The 23,737-nt window shown below is 35.3% G+C and overlaps 1 protein-coding gene across 11 annotated transcripts in view; it reads right to left on the bottom strand.

Moving 5' to 3' along the window:
* The window catches only part of ZDHHC20 (zinc finger DHHC-type palmitoyltransferase 20), a 70,533-nt gene that overhangs the window by 35,752 nt on the left and 11,044 nt on the right, over positions 1-23,737 (bottom strand). For all 11 annotated transcript variants that reach the window (XR_003519138.2, XR_003519139.2, XM_027589686.2 and 8 more), the window contains exons 2-4: positions 10,443-10,469; positions 6,229-6,332; positions 151-271 (exon numbers count right to left, since the gene is read on the bottom strand). Coding sequence is in view for 9 of the 11 variants with exons in the window: in XM_027589686.2 (XP_027445487.1) it covers positions 151-271; positions 6,229-6,332; positions 10,443-10,469 (252 nt within the window). In the remaining 2 variants the exon portion in view is untranslated. The remainder of the gene's footprint in view (positions 1-150; positions 272-6,228; positions 6,333-10,442; positions 10,470-23,737) is intronic.

Genomic DNA, 23,737 nt, shown 5'->3' with positions numbered 1-23,737 from the left:
CAGAACACAGGAAAATCTTGTTCTTGCAGATGTTAACTGTAGCAATCACAATATCCATGTAACTGTCAAATCATGCAGATATATCTTGGCAGGATTAACCATATTTTAAAAATTCCTTGGCAAGGAAAGCTTAAGACTGGTTTTTCTTACTCCTTGAAGCTGATGTGGTGTAGATAGGTAAGTCCCTTGCTGCTCTTCTCAAAATTTCTTGTTGTCTTTCTTGGCTGAATTCCTTTTCATAACGTTCCTTTTCAGAACTGGACAAGTAGAACTATAAAAGGAGAAATAACTATTAATTCTTTTTAATCCCATAAACTATCATGCTCAGAAAAACAAAGTTTCATCCTAAACAGAAAAAAAAAATTTTTTTTCTTCTATGAAGGCAAAACTTTTCAAATTAAAGAAGCTAAATCAAGTATATTTTAACAAAACTACATACCTTTGACAGATTAAAAAATATTTGCCCTCTATACTAATGATGGGAAAAATATTAGAAAATTTTGCATCTTTTTTACTGAAAAAATTAAATACCCACCAACCAAAAAGGGCTTAATATATATATTTTCTCTTAGCAAAAATTTTGATGTTTGAAAATTAGTGTCAAGAAAATTTTAATTTTTGGAAGGATGTCCAAGATTCACTTGCTTTGGGTTAGGAGGTTAAATCATAGACACATGGTCCAGCCATTTTCTGGCCAAATATTTCAGTGAGGTCAACAAGTCATTCTTTTACTACTTTGTTTTAGCTTTTAAAGAGCTAACCAATAGGAGTACTTTCTGCAAAATTATTAAGGATTGTCAAAGCAAGCATAGTCTCCTTTTCTCAAAGAGTTAATTCCTTTATGTTATTTCTAGTTTCCATTTAAGTTTTTATTCCCATAGTGTGGCCAGCCTCCAGTTCATTTCTTAAATAGCATTTTCCCTACAAAGGACTTGTTTATAGTTGCTCCTCTTATCATGTCATCCCAGCATCTCAAGGACCCTCAGTTTTATGCCTCTAATTTCATGTAAACAAAAGCTTTCAGTTTCTATCAGTCTTTATTTCACAGAATTTCCTTTTAAACTAAAAATGGCTTGAGACTTGCTCTTGATCATGTCTTGTATTTTAACTGTACTGTTTCTCAATTTTTTCAAGCAAAAGCAAGGTTTTGCTTGAAAAGGCCTAAAGAGTCATGAATGGAGTTTTTATACTCAAGTATTTTGATCTGCCTGCTAACTCACTACCAAAACTTTCCATACTCTTGATACCTCATCATCAGTAATAATAGTATTAGCTTATCAGCAGCCTATCCTGTTACAAACAAGGCAACAGTTTGGCATCGTAGTAGAAAGAACTCTGGGCTGAGGAAACTGTGATACCAAGAGGCTCAGGGAATTTTCTAAGATTGCACAATTATTGGCAGAGCTGATATTAAAATACAAGTCTTTTGAGTTCTACTCTAGCATGCTTCCCTCCATATTGCTAATGTAAAATAACTGCTCTTGCTTTTTACAGACTGTTACTCTAACCTGACCAAACACCACAGTTTAGGATGTAGAAGAGTCTATTTAGATTACCTTGACTGCTTCCCACAACCAAATCTCGATGGCATAAGAAATCCCCAAATTTACTTCTAAAGCATGAGAAGTAACACAGACAAACAGAAAGAGGTCAGAAAAGTTTCCCATAATCTTAAACTGAGACTTTGGAGGTCACTTATCTAACTTCCCAGGGAGGTAGGAATCTTCAGCCAATGTTTCTGAGATCCACTCCCTCGTGAATACTTCCAAGTACTGAAATACTTCCCTACTTTGCAAAATGGCGCATTCTCTTTTAAGAGAATTGTAACTTGTAACTTGTTTGAATTAAAAGTTCTTCCCTGACATGATGTGTCTCTGAAGCATTCACAGTAGAGTGTAAGAATCATTTGGTATGACGATAAATATATATTTGGATAGGAGATGCTCCAATCAAATTTTACAGTTCCCTTGTAAAATCTGAACAGATTTCCCTAGGCTATCATATTTCTAGCCTGTGGTACTATTCCAGGCCTCAACATCATTACTTTTCCTTAAGGACTAATGTTATAAATTATGAAAAACTTAAAATGAAAATCTCAAGAGACAACAGAATTTTAGATGAGGAATGGAACAAAATTTAAAATGGATTAGACTTTGGAAATTATTACTGTACATCTAGTTTTCATTAAAAACTACAAAACAGAATTCAAACTATGAAATGCCATCATCTTAAATTCAGTGTTCAGATGGTTCAATTTAAATATATATTAGGTACCAATTAAGAACTTGGCACTGCTCAGGTAATAGGAATCCATAGATGAATAATACAGCCCTTGTCTTCAAAAGTGCATTTCTACAGTCCAGTAGGAATGCTGGCCATGTCAAAAGGAAATATAACTTACAAATCAGCATAGTACAATATGTTACCAGGTATGATAAAAATTCCCTTAGGAGGGGGTGGGGACTGTCAATGAAAGACTCTTGGAAGAAGTGGTACCTATGCTGGGTTTTGAGAGATAAACAGGAATCTTCCAGGAAAACAAGGAGGGAAAGAAAATCTTGTAAAAGGGAGCAGCATACAGAAAGCAAAAAGATGTGAATATAGCATGGTATAGTCAGGGCAAAACATTACTTGACTATCGAGTTCCAGGAAGAAGCAATGGAGATGAAGTTAGTAAGATTTTAGTTCATGAACTAAGTACCATGCAAATGAGCATGACCTTTTATCTTGTAGCTGACTGGCAACCTCTGTAGGATTACCAGAGAAGTGATGGGGCCATATTTTCTTTTTAGAGATGACACTTAGTGATGGAAGATGCCTGCCAGCTCTTCATATGCTGCCCCCTCCTTACCATTCACTCATTCACATATTTAGCAATCTCCCTGTCACATACGAGGTCTGAATTTAGGCAATGGGGATACGGCAATAAGCAACAAAGATTCTTCCTTCAAAAAGCTAACACTTTAGTGAAAGAGATACTTACAAAAGTCTTGGTTAAGTGCCACTTCCTCAGAGAAGATTTCTTTGACCATATTACTTAAGGTAGCTTTTTCCTCTAGTATCTTTCATTGTTATGCTTTAATATATCATGTTCTTATTCTAAAGTTATCTAAATTTATCACAATCTATAATTATTTTGTTTGTTTACTTATCTACCATGTGTCTCTCCTTTTAAAATGTAAGGACCATGTCTTTCTTGTTCTTTTTATTCTCAGACCCTAGCACAGTCTGACAAACAGTAGGTGCCAAGTACTTGCTGACATAGGATAAAAAAAATACCCATATTTATAATTTAACTTTCCTAAAAATGTAGTGTTTTTGCTATTCAGACTCAACCAATTTCCCTGGGTCTGATTCCCAAGTGTTGTTCTAACCTCTCAGCTCACAGAGTCCTTTTAGTAGTTACTTTACGAGCGACCTCACGGCTCTGTAATCACTGTAAGGAGCTATCTCAGTCAGCACACTGGAAGCTTATTTAGAAAGAGAACCATAAACTCCTGCTCTTTCTTGGTTGTCACTGCATCTTAACTTAGCTGGCCCTTGATGATTTAATAATTAACTCATTCAATAGTGAACACCCACTATGTGCTAAATAGTGGGGAGAGGGATGTAGTGCAGGACACCATAAAAATGATCCCTGCCCTCAAAAACTGATAATAAGGTGATGCATACAAGTCAATAGGCAATTATGAAACTAGATGGGTAAGTTCTATGACAGGGAAGGCACAGCATGCCATAGCAGGGCCAATGGACACAGGCCTGGGTATTCAGCTGTACTTCTAGGAATAAGGGAGCATGAAGGATGGAGTGGATGTAAAGGCTTAAGCCCTTGGCTGAATGCTAAATGGATGCAATATGACAAACCACCACCAAAATAAATAACATTTAAATGGCACTTATTAAGTGCTATGTATCCTTCTGAGCACTTTACATATACTATTTAGTATACATTATTATTACATTACTAACTACATATATTATTAATTTATTCAATACTTATAACAATCCTGTAAGGTATGTACTACTATCACCCTCATTCTACAGGAGAGATCTGAGGTACAGACAGCTAAGACAAGTCTCCAAGGCCACCTAGCTAGCAAGTAGCAGAGGCAGGAGTTGAACCTGGGCAGTGTGGAGCCAGAGTCTGAGTCCTTCACAACTCTATACTATACTGCTTCTCAAAAGTATTACCAATTGTTTTTATCCTATTTTTTTTAAGTTTATTTATTTAAGTAATCTCTACACCCAACATGGGGCATGAATCCATGACCCCAAGATCAAGAATCACATTCTCTTATGACTGAGTCAGCCAGGCACCCCTCTTTTTCTATTTTTTATTTCCTATAACAAGAACTATTTACTTCTATACATGCTATGTTTTCAATAGCCATCACTAGTAGTAAATGATTAAATAAAATTAGCTCCTGTTCAACTCGGAGCTTAAGATATAGATGGCAGTTTGTGGGGCGCCTGGGTGGCTCAGTCGGTTAAGCAACTGATTCTTGGTTTTGGCTCAGGTCATGATCTCAGGGTCATGAGACTAAGCCCCTGTGTCGGGCTCAGTGTTTAGTGGGAGTCTGCTTCTCCCACTTGCACACATGTGCTCTCTAAAAATAAATCAATCTTAAAAATAAAAAAAAAAGATATGGATGGCAGTTTGTAACATAACTTTAAGAGTTGACTAATTATTACCAAATGTCTGACGAATATATTTTAAGAAACACTACGTTTGACTGATTTCACTACCCCTTAAAACAAAAGCATCCAATAGAAAAAAAATGTGCAAAAGACTGTTTGGCATTTTCTACTTAATGCTGAATGTACACACAACATATGATCCAGCAATTCCAATCTGAGGCACCTACCCAAAAGAATTCTCTCTCTATATATGTAAGTATATACATAGGTATATGCAACAGAATGTTTACAGAAGCCCTCTTTATAAGAGCCTTACACTGGAAGCCACCCAAATGCCCCTGCCCATCAACAACAGAGCAGTTAAATAAACTATTATTTACCACAGCTGAATACTAAACAATAATGAGAATGAATGCTCCACAAGTATATGCAACAACATGGATGAATATGCAAACAGAATGTTAATGAAAGAAGCCAGAGACACAAACACAAGAGTATATGATTCCATTTATGTAAAGTGCAAAACCAGGCAAAACAAACTGATGCCACTAGGGGGCAGGACAGTGGGTTTCGTGGCTGGAAGGGAGCATGAGGACGCTTATGAGACGCTGGTAATGTTCCGTTTCTTCAACTTGGTGGTGGTTGCTCAAGGTTCGGTTTGTGAAAATCCATCAGGTATACACTTATATATACTTTTATGTATATATGTTTTATAAAAAGTTAAAGGGAAGTTGGTATTATTTTAAACATGTGGTCTATAATTTTTAACAAATTTTGATGAATTTTATGAGTGGAAATAATTATCATCATCACCTAATATTTGATTGCCAACCATGGGGCAGGTACTGTGTTAAAAGCTTTATGTGAATGAATCTCACTTAATCCTCACAAACATCTTACAGAAACAGGCACTACGGTTAGCTCCATTTTCCAATAAGAAAACGGAGGCTCAGAGACATTAAGTAATGTGTTAGAGCAGAAAATCAAACTCAGATAATCCTAACACCAGAGGGTACATTCTTAGCCATCTAGTTATACCAGATTTCAGTCAGCTATGTCAAGGCAAGAGAAACATACTGGTCTTAAAATTTACTCTACATAAATATTTATTCACATTATTTTCCCAGTGGAACCTCAAATTAGAAGAAACACTAGCCATATTAAAGTATAACAAACAACAGCCTAGACAATTTGTTTCCCACAATTAAAACTTTCTTTAGTTGCAGCATATTTGTTCAGGCCTGAGAAAATATGTTAAGGTGTCCAAAAATACACTCTACTTTTCTAACTCAATTCTGTCCCCTAAGATTTTTTAGTCCAGTAAAAAAATGTATGTCTTTAAGACTATATAGCATGGCAGAAAAACACCAGTATTAAGTAAACTATGATCAGTCTTTTAGTATGCTAAGTCAGTGGGCTGTATCTGAGACCAGGCTGACGACTCACATTCACAATGTGGAGTCACCAAGCAAGTTCATGAACGGAAACAGAACAAATGCATTATGTAATAAAGTTTTAACAAAGGTAACACAGGGAAAATAATTCCATAATTAGCTACAGCATTTGGTAATTTACCAACATTAAATTTACCTCTTTGGAGGGGGAAGCGGGAGATGTGAAAATTGTCATCCAATAGGACCATACAAACATAACAAAGAACAGATGGAAAGCCACAAGGTAAACAACGGCCTTTCCTGGTAAATAAAAACAAATAACATTTCATTGAATCCAGGTGAAAACAGGAAAAAGCATTACATTAAAACACAATATTTAGGGTCAGGAGGCTTAATCCAATAAATATCTTAATCCAAACCTACTGAAGACATCAAATTTATAAACTCCTTTATCTGAATGACCTACCATTACAGATATGAAGAAACATTCAGTTCCTGCATTTAAGGGTTATCAGCCTGGTTTATAAATAAAGACTTGTAGCCTGAGATGAGATTTGATTTTATTAAACTGCTGAACACTTACGTTGAAACACCCTCTTCACTCACTGAATTTCAAGCTCTTCCTAAAAATTACATTTTAAATTACTTAAAAGTTATTTAAGACAGCTTCCATCACTATGAACATTAAATTCAAGGAATTACAAAGTAATAAAGGAAGTTCCCACCATTGTGGATAACGAGTAATCTGAAAAACTCAGTTCCTGGATTAACCAAAAACATTACACTAAATTTCATTCTCCTCCAACATAGGCTAACGAAAAATTTTTAGCCATTTAAAGTTTCTGCAATAACTGTTTCACAAGTGGATTAGTGTAAACATTCTAACATCTTTATCTCCAAATATTAACTTATCACTGATATAATTTAGGGCTTTTTGTTATATTCTAGTTTTTCTTTTTGAAAGAAGTAGGACTGGTTTCCATAGGAAGCAAGAACTATGTACCAGGTGCTTAAACTTTTTCTGTTTGGAATGAGGCACCACAAATCCACTGAAGAAAACAAAGCAGACACAAGCTTCAAAGTTTGAAATTCTACTCATTTTTAAAGTTCAGATCAAATATTACTTCTTCCACATAAGCCTTTTCCTTTATTATTAGAATTCATTACCTCTTCATACTATACTCCCCCTCTGATCTGCTCAGTCTTTAATTAAAGCACTTAATTTGTTTTATTAAAGCTAGTTGCTTAATATTGATGACCTAATACATGAGAAACATTTAAAACAGCATCTGGCACATAATAAATCCTTAATAAATACTGGCCATTTTAAAAAAAGTAATCTCTACACCCATCTGGGGTTCATACTCACAATCCTGAGATCAAGAGTCACACGCTTTACTGACTGAGCCAGCCAGGCACCCCAGTACTGGCTATTATTATTATTACTATCCAAGAATCTTTCCTCTCAAAATCTGGTTCTTTTTGCATGTTCCCTATTTCCATGTTTCCCAAGTTTAAGGAATGATAGAAGTTTCACTGGTCTGCAAAGAACAATTCAAAGTACTATTCTTCCTTTTGTCTGAGGTTATTTCTCCTTTCACTTTTGGTTTTAAAAAATGTTCTTTTTAAATAAAATAATGATAAAAAAAATTAACAACTCGTTGGACCCAGCCTTTTCGTTTGCAATTATACTGGGGCACATATGGTCTAAGAGAACAGAACCATGAGTCCCACAGGAAGCCAGGGCCCAGTAACTCCTCACATTGCACAGGTAATCAGCACAGAGCACCTCAAATTCTAGTTCCTCTCTTTCATTATTTTCACTGCCAGTGTAACAGCTCATAAACTGTTGCTTAAATCATTGGGATCACTGCAAAAGTCCCTCCAGTCCATCTCAATGGTCAGTGTAAATGTGTTGTTCAGAGTTTCTACTCCACCTTGGCTGTGATGTTCCTGGGAAATAGCTCCATGTGCATGACTCATGACTGATGAATGCATTATAAAACACTGGGACTTCCTGCTAACCATATTTGACCACAGCTACTCAAATCACTACTTCCACCTACTGAAAGCCTATTAGAAGGTATATAATGTGTACCCTATTTCTAAGCCTCACTGTAGTCCTGGAATGTATTTTCAGTTTACAAATGTGAAAACCAAGGTGCAGAGAATTTAATATCCTGCCCAATGTCACTTAGTAAATGATAAAGCCAGGATTTAAACCCATATCTGCTCAATAAAAATCCAAGGTTCTTTTCATTATGTCATACCTAGAAGTCTATTTTCCTCCACTTTACCCATCATCTTAGTAGTCACATTCTATTTCAGAGCCAACATCTGATGCCAAGACAAAATCCTTACCACAACTTCCTTCTATCTTCAAATTTGCTTTCTTTTCATGTGCACTAAAACTGATTATCATCCTCATTGAATTTTGGCTTCTCAAAATCTGCGTTCTCTACCATCTCCATTCCCTCCAGGTTGAACCTCATGGTCTACCTAATGGATTCAATATCATTCCTTCATTTGATTTTCCTTTGGAAAAGTATACTGGAGCTCAGTCTCCTACTGTTACATGAACACTGAGGCTTTTACCGAGTTTGCGATATTATCTTCACCTAGCTCATTTCACTTTTTAAAATTTTTGCCTGACCCCTATATTCAATCAAGTTTGTCAATCCTCATCTGTATTCTACTGTATAGCTTTGAGATAAATGGTAACCTTGAGGTACTTTAAACTTCTTAATCATTTAGTTACTTACAACTAAGGTTAGCATATAAAATATACTCCCAAAATATTTTTAAAGACATTTAAAATATTTTTAGAGTATTTCTGCTCTCCATAGGTGTAAGAACAAAATGGTGTCTGCTTTAAAAAATCTTAACCCTCAGTTAAAAAAAACAAACAAACTGATAAATCTCTTAGCATCATGCCTGGAATGTAATAAGTACTTAACAAATGGAAAACAGCAAACTATAATGTAAAGGATAACAGGAAATACTGCTTTTATATAAATTTGAAATAATGTGATTGTTAATAAGAAAACTTCTGAGCACATATACATGCTATAAACCATTAGTTAGAAGTAATAGATAAACGGGGTGCCTGGCTGGCACAGTCAGCTGGTAGGCCGACTCTTGGTTTCAGCTTGGGTTGTTATCTCAGGGTCCTGGAATCAAGCCTTGTGTTAGGTCCTGTGCACAGAGTCTGCATGAGATTCTCTCTTCCTCTCCCTCTGCCTCTCCCACTCGTGCTTTCTCTCTCTCTCAAAAATAAGTAAATAAATCTTAAAAAAAGTAATAAAGTAAAAGCTTAGTTAACTAAGCAAATTAAATCAAAGCAAAAAAAAAAGCAACCCCAAAATCTGAATCTATAAATCAAAAAGTCTGATTCAAAAATCACCTGTAAATGAATTTAAAAAAACAAAAAGGCAAACAACCTCATCAAAAGACTCTTTGAAAGACATGGGGAAAATAGTTCCAAGAAATAATGAGACAAGTTGGATGTTCTCTCATAAGTACTTCAGAAGTTCTCTGCTTTCTCTATCTGCTTTCACATATAGAAAACAGTTTTGATTTAAAGGAAGAAAATCAAGCCTACCAAGATTGAGTCTATATTTATTCCTCCTCAACCCTGGCTAGAATTGAGAAATCAGATTCAAAGGCAACTTGAGATTTACATGCTTAATGCCTAATTATTTCCAATAAGAATAAATATTTATTAATAATTTCTAACTAACTGTTTTGGAAATCCTCTGAATTTTCACATTTCAAATCAAATTTCATTTTGAAATTTGATCTCAGTAGACTTAATATTTTCTTAATATTTCACCAAGCTAAAGCTTGGTGAAATTCTGAGCAATGAATTTTTCCCTCTAGGCATTATCTCATTAACTAGTCATTATAAAAAGTAGAATTCCCTTTCAAAATTAACTAGTAACACAATTTACAAATTTACAGTCTGGTTATTTTGTTAAATGTCTGTGAGTAGTAAAGTACTATTTTTAACAAATATATAAACAAGAGGACCATAAATAAAATTTAGACATCATGAAACAAAATCTGCTCAACCCTAGCTAGAACTGGTATTAAAAATCTTTGAGTCACTACTATCAAGCATTCTGAAGAATATACAAGGCATAAATACATACATAAATATATCAAAGAAGTTTGGGTACTAGATGCCTTACAAAATAACAGCTACTTCAATTTATATAAATAACACAAATGAAAATATATTGAATAGGAATAAACACAATACTGTATCTCCTTTCAATTACTTAAACTATAAAAACATGTATTTTCTTTCTGAAAACAAAACACATATAGTCATCACTAAATAAAAACTATGTGGGTCACAATTAGGATACCATAAGTATTCTACTTAAATTGAGACTTAAGATGCCTTACCGTTTTCTCCATTTCCAGAGAGAGTAACTAGAATAGAAGAAAAATAGTGAATAAATAATACACTTTAAACATTTTGTACATACATTTTATTTCAGATTGACTACTCATCTTAACATCATTTTCACAAAAATAAAATTTAGTTTTAAAATGTAAACACTAATGCAAATTCAGGATTGCACTTAGAAAACGCTAAAAACACTAAAATGTTAAACACAAAATTTTTCTTCATCAACACTGCAATCGCATTAAAACTTTTTTCAGACTTTTGTTAATTTTAAGTCTATTAATATGGTTATAGTTAGGTTTCCTTTAGCTCTTACTTTATTGCCACCTACAGAAAGAATAGGACCCTCCTCTATGGTGCTCAGGTCATCAGTCTGTGATGTACCTAACCAAACTTACAAGCTATACTCAAGACAACTTGTGTTCTTCTATAGGAAAAAAGTACAGGAACTTATCCTTGTTAATTTTAGAGTGCTTCTGATTCCTAGCCTAAGACCCTGGGAATTGCTATTTATTCTTTCTCTAGAGATAGTCCAGTGGCCTCTAGGTCCTGTTAATTCTACTAGCTATGACTCTTCAAATCTGTCATCTACTCTCAATTTGTCCCATTGCGTTATTTCAGGCCCTCCTCAAACATAATAGCTTAAAGAGACTTTCAACTATTGGCTTAACACACCTCACCACCAGCAAATCCGATGGCTGAACAGTCTTCAACACCTCCCAATCACTTACATAATAAAGTCCAAAATATTCAGGGTAACAACTATAGTCCCTCTGTGATCGACAATCTGCCTACCTCTCCAGTCTGTCATTTGCCCATACCTGTGGTCTAATTATCCTGAACAAATAGCAGTTTCCTAAATACATCAAGCAGTTTCACAGGTGTTGTGCCTTCCCCTATTCATCCTCCAAGGCCCAGTTTAAATACTGTCACCTCTGTAAAGCTGTCCTGAGTCCCTCTTTAGGCAGAGCAGATACTCCTTTATATCACCACTGCTCATTTTTCCATCTCCACCATGCCACCTCATTTTTTTTTTTTTTGCAATTACTTGGTAATATGTCTATCTCACCCTACTGGACTGCACAAGTGTGGAATCATGTCTTAGAATAACAACTCTAAAAGTTATTATTAGCTCTATTTTACAGAGAAGTAAGCTAAGGCTCAAAATAATTAAATGACTTAGCTAAGATCACGGAACTAGTACATGTAGTGTAGACAGATATCTGAGCTCAAGTCTACTTTGACTTGTATTATTTCCTATAGTGTCTCTCACCTTATTCATTGTTTTAGTTCTAAAGCCTGGCATACAGCAGTAATGCTTCAGCAATGTTTGTTAATCAATAACCATTTTTGACTAAAATCTGTTGATAAAACAGAGGAGTACCTGGACTCTTCCTTAATAAACTAAAATATATCTATCTACTTCAATCTCCAATCCAGTAAACATGCAATCACTATATCGAAATTATAACTAAAGAAAAGTTTTATTTATAAAGCCACCTAAAAAGATACAATTCCAGGGACAGACATAATTGAGCAAGATCTACACAAGTGCTCCACCCAAGGCCTCCACTGATACCATATGGGGAGAGGTGCATTATCACTGCCCAGGGAGGATGGAAGTCTGTCTACCGACTGCCCAGGCCTTCACCTTCTCTGACGCCACCCCAGTAGGAAAGTGGGGAGATACAAGAGGTGTGCCTTGTTATAGCTGAGCAAGGGGGAAGTATAAGCTCATACTCAGCCTCTGCTGGAGAAAGTGGGGACAGAGTGCAGTTTTCCCATCATTTTCGGCTGAAGTAGGACAGTTACTGCCTAGTTTTGTCTTGCTATAGGTTGCCCCTTTTCTGTTTGACTAAAAAAAAAAAACCAGCTTTTCTTGGGGCTTTTCATCGGTGCTCATTGGTGTTTCCAGGTTGCCAGCTTCTCTAGCACACAGGATAGGATATATGAGGCAAAAAGAAAACCCAGGGAATTTACCACCATATCATTTCTCAGGTACCAAGGTCCCCAGCTGATCTGCCTTCCTCTATCCATGTTTCAGAATTGTCTTATGTTTGCTTTATGCATAGTATCTAGGGGTTTTAGTTGTACTTAGCAGGAAAAATAGGAAGAGTATGTATTCACTTGTTCTGGAACCGGAAATTCTAATTAACAAATTGTTTCTTTTTACTGCTGAGTAGTATTCTACTGTATGGAGGCAGCACAACTTGCTTATCCATTCACCAACTGATATGGCATTTGCTTTCGGTTTTTGGCTATTATGAATACTCCTGTGCAAGCCGTGGGTGGACATATATTTTCATTATTGGGGTAAATATCTAGATATAAGATTGCTGGATCTATGTTTAACTTTATCAGAAACAGCCAAACTGTTTTCAAAAGTGGTTGTATTGTTTTACATTCCCCACGAAAAATGTATGAGTTACAAGTTGTTCCATCAACATTTGGAATGGTTAATCTTTAAAAATTTTTAGCTATTCTAAAAAATATATAGTGATATCTCATTGCGATTTTGTATTTCCTTAATGACTAACAATGTTGAGTATCGTTTCACATGCTTACTGGCCATCCCTACACCTCTTCTTTGTGAAGTTGTGTGTTGAAATTGTTGGCTACTTTTTGATCATTATCTCCCTTATTATTGAACTGTGGGTTCTTTATATACTCTGGATATAGTCCTTTAACAAATATATTCTGCAAATATTTCCTTCTAGTCCATATTTTGTTTTCTTTGAAGAACAAAAAAATTTAATTTTAATGAAGTCCAATTTATCAATTTTTTCTGTTATGGTTCATGCTTCGTGTCCTTAAGAAATCTTTGGCAACCAAAAGACACAAAGATTTGCTCATAAGTTTCCTTCTAGAAGTTTTGGAGGTTTCACATTGAGGTCTGTGATCTATTTTAAAAGCTGATTTTTAAAAATATGGTATAAAGTAAGGGTTGGGATTAATTTTATTGTACATAGATGGCCAGTAGTTCCAATATTGTTAGCTGAAACTCCTTTCTCTACTGAATTGCCTCGGAATTTTTGACAAAAATTGATTAAAAATTAAACTTATATGTGTAAGGGTTTATTTCTGAACTCTATTCTGTCCTATTGCTGTATATGTCCATTCTTAGCCCAATACCACATGACTTGATTACATGTAGCTCATAGTAAATCTTGAAACAAGATAGTGTGAGTCCTCCAACTTGTTCTTTTTCAAAAGTGTTTTGGCTATTTTAGGTCCTTTACATTTCCATATAAATCCTAAGCTTATCTTACTGATTTCTTAAAAAAAAAAAAAAATGCCTGCCGGGATTCTGTTTGGCATTGTGTTGACTCCCTAGATCAGTATGGAAAGAACTGACATCTTAACAATAATCAGCCTTCCATTCTATGAACACAGTGTGTATCTCTTCACTTTAGATTTTATCTCATCAACACACTAAAACTTGTAGGTCTTTTGTTAGATTTATCCTAAAGTATTTAATTTTTTTTAAGATTTTATTTATTTATTTGACAGAGAGAGAGAGACAGCGAGAGAGAGAACACAAGCAGAGGGAGGGGCAGAGGAAGAGGGAGAAGCAGACTCCCTACTGGGCAGGGAACCTGATGCAGGGCTCGATCCCAGAACCCTGGGATCATAACCCATAACCTGAGCTGAAGGCAGATGCTTAACTGAGCCACCCAGGCACCCCGTATTTCATGTTTTTCATGTGATTATAGTGTTTTAAAAATTTCAATTTGTAATTCTTGGTAGAAATATAACCCAGTTTTATTGATCCTGTATCCTGTGAACTTGCTAATAAATTGACTTACTAGTTTTTAGTAGTGTTTTTATATATTCTTTGGGATTTTCTACATAAATGATTTGTCTGTTAATAAACAGTTTTACCTCCATTACTATATCTATGTATGTCCATACACATACTTTTTTTTAAAGATAAAACACCTTATGAGTTCATCCTAATAATTCAAATTCAAGTTTGTAAAGTTTTTATCATTCATCTTTTAATTGTATCTCCTTTTTTTCTTTTTTTAACCACTGAGAATCCTGGTTCTCAAGGACAGAAAGGATGAAGAATTAGAATGTCACATTCATTTTTTTTGTTTTGTTTTTACTGCTTCATTACTGGTGTATATAAATGTAACAGATTTTATTCATTTTCTTTATCCCATATTGCCCACCCAACAGCCTCGATAATGAGACCAATATGATTACTGAAAATATTAGTTTTTTACACTGTTGTCCATTTTCTAATAGCTGTACTATATCTACTCTGTTAGATCATATATCCATTACAAACTATAGCCTCTCTTCCTTATTACTTTTGCTCATAGGTAATAAGGTAATAAATACATATTTAATGTTCATATCAGAGTTAATATCCAGTAGTCATTCCGGTTGTCTAAAACTCATTCCCATTCTCTAGCAAACTGGTTTTGTTGTAGATATTCAAGTTGTTGAACATTTTTATGCAGTAATTTGGGGAGACTCAAAAATAATGCACCATTACCATCACCTTCCTAGAATCTCATATGACAGTCACTTTTTGAAAAGAACAGGCCAGATGTCTTGTGAAATGTACCACATTCTGGATTTGTCTGTTTCTTTTTGGTGGCTGATTTCATCCTCCGACCCCTACCCCAAACTCCGCTTCCTAATATTCCACTCCAAGTCTGAAGGTGTGAATGTAATCTGAGGGTGGGAGGGGGAGAAGGGACAAGAACACTCAGGTATGAAGTATTCTGGGTACTGTGTTCAGCACATCAGGTACATTACTTAGGTTTGTCACTATCAGTGATGCTATGTTTGGGTCACTTAACATGGTGGTGACCACCAGGTCTCTCCTTTGTAAAAGTACATTTCCCACTTTAACAATCATGGAGGTTTTTGTGGGCTAAAATGTTAGCAGTATGTGAATATCTTCTTCCCCCAAAACTTTTCACCCAATGGTGTTAGCATCCACCGATAATCTGCCTAAATCAATTATTTTGTAGAATTTGAAAATCACCATGAAAAACCCTCTATTATTTATTTCCATAGTTTCAAGCTGGCATTCTTCTGTAAAGAGCTTTCAACTGGGGATGAACTAGAGCTTCCTAAAAAGGCAGCACAAAAACTTAATTATTTCCCTTTAATTACCCATTTTCAGAATAGGATGCTGGTATGACATTCAACTCCACTGTTAGCAAATAAATTTTAATGTTCTTGTTTTGAATATCAATAGGGAAACATGGATTTTTCTTTATCTAATGTGCCATTATCAACTACACTCATTCTTTCTTATGTTCAAATTGTCTCATCTTCGGCCACTGCTCTTCCAACTGACTCCTGTATCCTCTTGAATCATCCCCATTAGTCTTGGAGCACTTCCTTGCTGTCTAGCACAAGATATCCCAGGCTCACTTTATATTTTTTCCCACCTCCAGCCCTGAAATTAGCCATTTCTCCAAGGGGCATTGGTTTTGTTTGTTTGTTTGTTTGTTTGTTTGTTTGTTTGTTTTAAGTAGGCTCTACCCCCAGTGTGGGGCTTGAACTCATGACCCCAAAATCAAGTCACATACTCTATGGGCTGAGCCAACCAGGTGCCCTGCATCTGATTCCTTTTAATGATATTTAGAAACCAACCTTTGAATACCAGGGGTGCTCATAGCTACCGGAGTTTCACTGCTTTTAAGGCCCTTTGGGATGACAGAAGTAGTATTATATACCTAATTATATTCACATTGATACTTCCAATTCAAATAGAACATTACAAAGTTTCTCCTTAATTTCTTAGGCATTATATTTGTATCTTTTTATGTTTATATACTATGAAAATCTTAGCTCCTAATTGATTTACTGATTCAGTTCATCCTAAAGTATATCTAAAATAGTTTAAACACTACATACTAGTTTAAGTTTTCTTTGCAGTTTTAAAATTCTGTTTCGTTTTGGCTTTAAACTGTATCCCACTAAGGAGTATGATATTCAAAAGCCACTTGAAATCATTCTTTCCTCTTGTGTATGGTACCAACTTCACATAAAATTAAGTTCATTTGTTTCATGATTCCAAATTTTACAATTTGCTTTTCCTCCTGTTTAATTTTTTTGGATATGTAAAAAATATAAATGGTTTAAAAGTTAAAACTATATAAAAACATACTCAGAAAGGCCTGGCTTTCCTTTCTTATCTTCTCACCCCAGATAATCATTTTTATTAGTTTGCTTTATCCTATTTCTTTCTGAGAAGTAAATAAATGTATTAAATTAAATATTTCTAATTTCTTCCTTTATATACCTATTCCGCACCTTGCTTTTCTTACCACACCCTAGAAATCACTGCACATCAGTACATAGAGACAATCATTGTGTTTTAAAGCACTGCAACAGTACTCCATTGTGTGGGTGTTCCAGTTATATAATCAGGCCTCTATTGATAGACATTTGGGTTGTCTCCAATCTCTACTGCTACAAACAATGTGGCAATGAATAACCTTATGCATGTGTTGTTTATTTGTGGAAGTTTACTCTCAGTGTAGATTCCTAATTTGAAATTACTGGACCAAAAGTTAATCTGCCTGGTTTTCCCAAATCCCTTGTTTATAGAAGTTGTACCATTTTATACTCCTACAGGCATTGCATCAGACTGCCTGTTTCTCCATCGTGTACCCAATAAAGTGTTTCCAAACATTTTGTATCACAGGGTAATTTTACTTTGCATTTTCTTATACAAGAGAATAAGTATATTTTCATGTGTTTTACGAGCCATTCTTTTTTGCTGTTGTTGTGAACTGTTTATGACACTTATCCATTTTTTTCTGTTGGGCTTTCCTCACTCCCTGGTTATAAGATCATCCACCCATGTTTCTTTCTAGTATTTGAATGCTTTTATTTTTTACATTCAAATGTGGTCCATTTTGAAATGGCAGATTCCAGCATGGGAAAAGTGTCAGATAAGCCTGAGAAATCTTGTGGTACCAGAAAGTAAGGAAGGAACAAATGATGGGGACATGTCAAAAGGATAGAGAAACCGAATTGAAGTACCTACTGGCCAAATCTGGGACAATTTGAGCAATAAAATAAATGATAGATCATAATCCATAAAAAAAGAATCCACGACAGCGTGCAGATGTAAATGAATTAACTGGGGAGGAGGGAAAGCTCTTTCTTACAGAATTCTAACTAGAAAATGTAGACGAAATCATAGAATTAGAAAAATCACCATTTGGCAACCAACATAATAATAACCGTTTCAAGCAAGAATCCTCAACAGATGCTAAAAAGAGTAATGCAAATAATCAGGAACAGATTTACAGAGTCTCAAGGTATTTCCCCACAAAGATACTTGTCTCAGGTTGTGTTCTCTGGAATCAGATGCTGAGAGAGAGTTTGGGGTACAGGCTATGTTCTAAGGAGAAATCTAACTGCAGTGCAGGCTTATCAAAATCTTGGCCAACTAGCAGAGAGCTCTAAAGCAGCCAGGCCCCTTCTCACTCAGGCACTGAATGCAGGCTGGCACAGGAAGGGTGTGACCTTGGGTGAAGTTAGTCAAGAAAGAGCTAACAGCTAGAAGCTGTCCGCAGACCACACCTTTCACAACTGAGCAGCAAAGTCCTTCCTCGAAGGATCTGTGTGGTGCATCTGAGTCTACCAAAATACTTATTAATTACAAAGAAAAACTTTACCCTTACAGAATGGAGAAACTTGACAGATACCACCTGAAGTGGTGACTAAAGTTAACAGTCCTAGAAATGGTACATTCAATGATGGAACATCACTTTTGTGGTATTCTTGCTAAAAATGTTACTTTGAGAATCTAATCACAAGGAAACATCAGACGAACCTAATTTGAGGGACATTCTACAAAAGAAGCCTGTACTCTTCAAAATTGTTATGGTCATGAAAGAGAAGGCAACACTGAGGAACTCTTCCAGATTAAAGGACACTAAAGAGCATGATAACTAACTGCAGTGTGTGAGCATAGGCTGGACTGTGGAGCAGAAGGGATTAGTGGGGCAACTAATAGTTCTTCCAAAAGCATTGATAAAATGCTACTGTAATCTATAAGCCTTATTCAGTATTTTATCAATGCTAATTTCCTGATTTTGATAATTGTACTCTGATTATATAAGAAAATGTTCTTTGTTTTAGACTGAATGTTTGTGCTACCCCCCACAAATTCCTGTGTTAAATCCTAATGCCCAATGTGATGGTATTGAAGACGGGGCCCTTGGGTGGTGATTAGATCATGAAGGTGAAGCCTTCATGAATGGGATTAGTGCCCTTTTAGGAGACCTCAGAGAGCTCCCAAGTCCCTTCTGCCATGTGATGACTCAGTGAGCAGACGGCCATCTAGGAACTAGGAGTAGGCCCGTGCCACACAACAAATATGCTGCTGCCCTCATGTGGGACTTCCAGATTCCAGGATGAGAAGAAAGAAATTTCTGGTGCTTATAAGCCACCTGGTCTGTGATATTCTGTTATAGAAGCTTGAACCGACAGACATTCTTGTTCTCGGGAAATATTACTGAGGTATTTATTGGTAAAGGGACATTATATCTGCAATTCATTCTCTGTTTCAGAGAATGAATAACAAAGAACGTGTAGCAAATAATAACATTTAGGGAATCAGGGTGAAGGGTATAAGAAAATTCTTTGTACTACTTTTCACAAGTCTGAAATTATTTTAAAATTAAAAGTTTAAAATATAAGAAAAAATAAGATTTTATCAGTTTGGAATCTTGGAATTTTATCTTGGAATATCGTATGAGGTATGGACCTGATTTTACCTCTCACCAAGTATCTATTCAGTTGTCCCATCTGTTCCTCTGAGATTTGAGATGCTACTTTTATCACGTTCTAAATTTCTATAGTTACTATTTCTGGACATTCTGTTCTGTTCCATTGGCCATATGTCTGTCCATATACCACAACATACAATTGTTCTTATAAAAGACTTTATTTTTTAGAGCAGTTTTAGGTTTGGAGCAAAACTGAACAGGAAGTAGAGAGTTCTCATAAGCCCCCTACCCCAACAGTTTTAATTATACAGGCTTTGTGGTTTAAAACGTGGTAGAGTAGGGTTTGCCCCCTTTTTAACTCTTCTTTTTCAGAGGTTTCCTGATTCTTTTCTGTTTATTTTTCCCCATGACTTTTAGGATCAGCTTGTCTAGTGCCAGAAAAAAGAAAACTTACTGGGAATAGAATTCATTTACACATGAACTTGGGGAGAACAGAAATCTTTCTAATGTTGAGTTATTCTATCCATGAACATGAAATATGCAATGTCTTTCCACTTGTTCAAGCCTACGTTTTTGTTTTTCAAGAATGTTTTCCTCTTCCAGATCTGGCATATTTCTTAAGTTTATTCTTAAGTATTTTATCTTTTTGATGTTAGTGGAAACAGAGACTTTTCTTCCACTATGTTTTCAAACAAATTATTATGTATATACAGAAAGTATTGGTTTTTGTTTGCTAATTTTGTAACCTGGTTTTTGTTTGGTAATTTTACTCAATTCTTTTTGTTTGGGTATGCTGTTGTATTGATCCTCTTGGCTTTTCAACATACACTATCACATCATCTATACACAGAAATAGCTTTCCCCCTTCCTTTCCTTCTTATGCTTCTAATTATTTTCTCTTGATTGAATACGGTAATTGATTTTGTTAATACAGTACAATGCTACACAGCAACAGCCATGGTAATAAGCATCTTTTGTTTCTGGTTTTAGTGGAAACTGATCAAGTATTTTGTGTGTGTGCAATTTTGTTCAAAAACCACTTATTCCAATTTTATTTAGCCTTTTTAAAAATTAGGCATAGATGTTGGGATTTTTCAAGTACGTTCTTGTCCTCTATAGAAATAATGATTTTTCTTCCTAAATAATGAATTTAGTAACAAAAGGTAAGTAGAAGAAATTAGCTATTACCCCTCATATCTACTGGTAATACCACTTTTTTCAGAGGCACAGTCCCTTCAGTACTGATCTGCTCCCCATTCCCCCCAACACCACTATTCGGAGCTTTGTTCCCCAAGATCAACAACTGTCTAAGTCTAAAAGGATTTAAGTAGGTGTTTCACGAAAAAAAAAATTATGGCAAAAAAAGTTAGAAAAATACTGGGTTAAACAGATTTAGATAATTATAGCAGGGCTTCTTAAAATTTGTAATATGCATAAAATACTTAGGAATAAACTTAACCAAAGAGGTGATAGACTTGTACTCTGAAAACTATAAAACTGATGAGAGAAATTGAAGACAACACAGAGAAATGGAAAGACATACCATGCTCATGGGTCAAAAGAACAAATATTGTTAAGATGTCTTTATTACCTAAAGCAATCTACATATTTAATGCAATCCCTATCAAAACACCAAGGGCATTTTTCACACAACTAGAACAAACAATCCTAAAATTTGTATGGAACCACAAAGATCCCAAATAGCCAAAACAATCTTGAAAAAGAAAAACAAAACTGAAGTCTGGAATTATCACAATTCCAGACTTCAAGTTACATTATAAAGCTGCAGTGATCAAAACAGGATAGTACTGGCATAAAAATAGACACATAGATCAATGGAAACGAATAGAGATCCCAGAAATAAATTCATAATTCTATGGCCAATTAATTTTCAACAAAGCAGGACAGAATATCCAACGAGAAATAGTCTATTCAACAAATGGTGTTGGAAAAACTGGACAGCCACATACAAAAGAATGAAACTGGACCACTTACTTTCACCATACACAGAAATAAACTCAAACTGGATTAAAGACATAAATATTGAGACCTGAAACCATAGAAATCCTAGAAAAGAGCACAGGCAGTAAACCTCTTTGACATTGGCCATAGCAACTTCTTACTAGATATGTCTCATGAGGCAAGGGAAACAAAAGCAAAAATAAACTACTGGACTTCATCAAAATAAAAAGCTTCTGCACAGCAAAGGAAACAACAAAACTAAAAGATAACCTACTGAACGGGAGGAGATGTTTGCAAATGACATATCTAATAACAAGTTAGTATCCAAAATATATAAAGAACTTATACAACACCAAAAAAAAAACAACAAAAAATGCAATTAAAAATGGGAAGACACAGACATTTCTCCAAAGAAGACATACAGATGGCCAATAGACACATGAAAATATGCTCAACATCATTCATCATCAAGGAAATGCAAATCAAAACCACAATGAGATATCACCTTGCACCTGTCAGAGTGGCTAAAATAAAATAAGAAACAACAAGTGTTGGTGAGGATGTGGAGAAAAAGGAACCTTTGTGCACTGTTGGTGGGAATGCAAACTGGTGCAGTCACCATGGAAGACACTATGGAGGTTCCTCAAAAAATTAAAAATAGAACTACTCTATGATCCAGGAATCACATTGCTGGGTATTTACTCAAAGAACATGAAAACACTAATTTGAAGGGATATATGCACTCCTATGTTTACTGCAGCATTATTTACAATAGCCTAAGTATAGAAGCAGCCCAAGTGTCAAGAGATGAATGGATAAAGAAGATGTGATAAATATTTACAACAGAATATTATTCAGCAATAAAGAAGAATGAAATCTTGCCATTTGCAACAAGAATGGATCTAGAGAGTATAATGCTAAGTGAAATAAGCCAGTCAGAGAAAGACAAATACCATATGGCTTCACTCACATGTGGAATTTAAGAAACAAAACAAATGAACAAAGTCGGGGGGAGACACAAACCAAAAAACTGGCTCTTAACTACAGAGAACAAACTGATGGTTACCAGAGGTGAGGTGAGTGGGAGGGATGGGTGAAATTGGCAAAGGGGATTAAGAGTACACTTATCTTGATGAGCAATGGAACTGCTGAATCACTATATCGTACACCTGAAACTAATATAACACTATATGTTAGTTACACTGGAATTTAAAAATAAAACATAATATGCAAATGAGCATTATAATATTAAAGATAGGGGCTACTATATGAAGTCTAAATGCATTTGACCATGGACATTTATACATTTTTGTATTCCTAGTGCCAAATACAGCACCTAGAATACTGTAAGCACAAAGCAAGGTAGGGAGAAAGTGAAAGAGGAAGTACTTATTTTACATGGCGTAGTCAGAAAAGCCTCCCTGACAGTTGAGTATTTTAAAAGAAATCTAAATGGAGAGAACTAGCCATATGGAATCTGGGGGGAAATCATCCCAAACAGAAAGAGAAGGAAGTACAAAGGTCCTCAAGTGGGACCATGCATGGCCTGATAGACGAAAAGTCAGGAGGCCTGTTTCGCTGAAGCAGAGTTGGCAAAGGAAGAGATGAGTCAAAATTAGTGGCAGATCAGAGCATTTAGGGCCTTAGAGACTAGAGAAAGAACTTTGGATTTCATTATGAGCAAAGAGGAAAGCCACTGGAGGGCGCTGAACAGAGGAGTAATAAACTTGCCTTGGATTTTAAAAGATTCATGCTGGCATTTTGGGGGAACACAATATACCGTTAGAAAGCTACTGCATATGTGTACACGGTATTTGCCATAGCCACGACCCCCCACTTCTCCTTTTTAAATATTTGTAAAAAGTATACCAGTTATCCACAGAAAAATAAGAACCACACAAGAAGAAGAAAACCAGTATAAATTCACACTAGTGATATATGCAATCAACATACACAATAACATTTTGGTGTTATTATTTCCATCAGGTGCTGATGAATCCTTTTCATGCAATTAGTTTAAAAAGCTTCCTTGAAGACTTCACATTTAATAAGTTCATATTTATTTTTATGTTGTTCACTTAGTATGTTAATAAAAACTACTCCTATGATTCCAACTGGGTGGGCCAAAGTCCACATTAATAAGTATAATGAAACATTGGAAAGAGTGAGAAAACACATAGAAATGTTTTAAAAACAATTTTAAACAATCTTTATCATCAAGGAATATGGATCTCTATTTTAGAGAAATCTATTCCCCATAAAACCATAACCATTATTTGTGACCTACTATTTCAGTTAAGTGTAGGTGCCCATCTGCTTAAGATACGCTGCATATTTCAGCAATACCTAAATCTGTGTAGCTTATATGCTTATAAGAATAGTGTCAGGTATTAATCTTCTTAAAGTCCCACATTATGTGAAAGCCTTCCTCCCTTAAACAACATATTCTCCCACACACATACTCTGGACACAACCAGCAGCTCATACAAAACGGGTACATGCTTTTGCAATATGATCTTCAAATACAGCCAATAAGAAGAGAATACTGAAAAAAAGACTGTGAGAATATGCTTTCACTCACTAAAGATGGGGAGAGGAGGTTAAAAAACAAACTA

The sequence above is a fragment of the Zalophus californianus genome, chromosome 3, assembly GCF_009762305.2.
Source record: "Zalophus californianus isolate mZalCal1 chromosome 3, mZalCal1.pri.v2, whole genome shotgun sequence".
NCBI classification, from domain to species: domain Eukaryota; kingdom Metazoa; phylum Chordata; class Mammalia; order Carnivora; family Otariidae; genus Zalophus; species Zalophus californianus.
The sequence above is the reverse complement of the archived record's forward strand: the minus strand, read 5'-3'. Positions and strand labels throughout refer to the sequence as shown.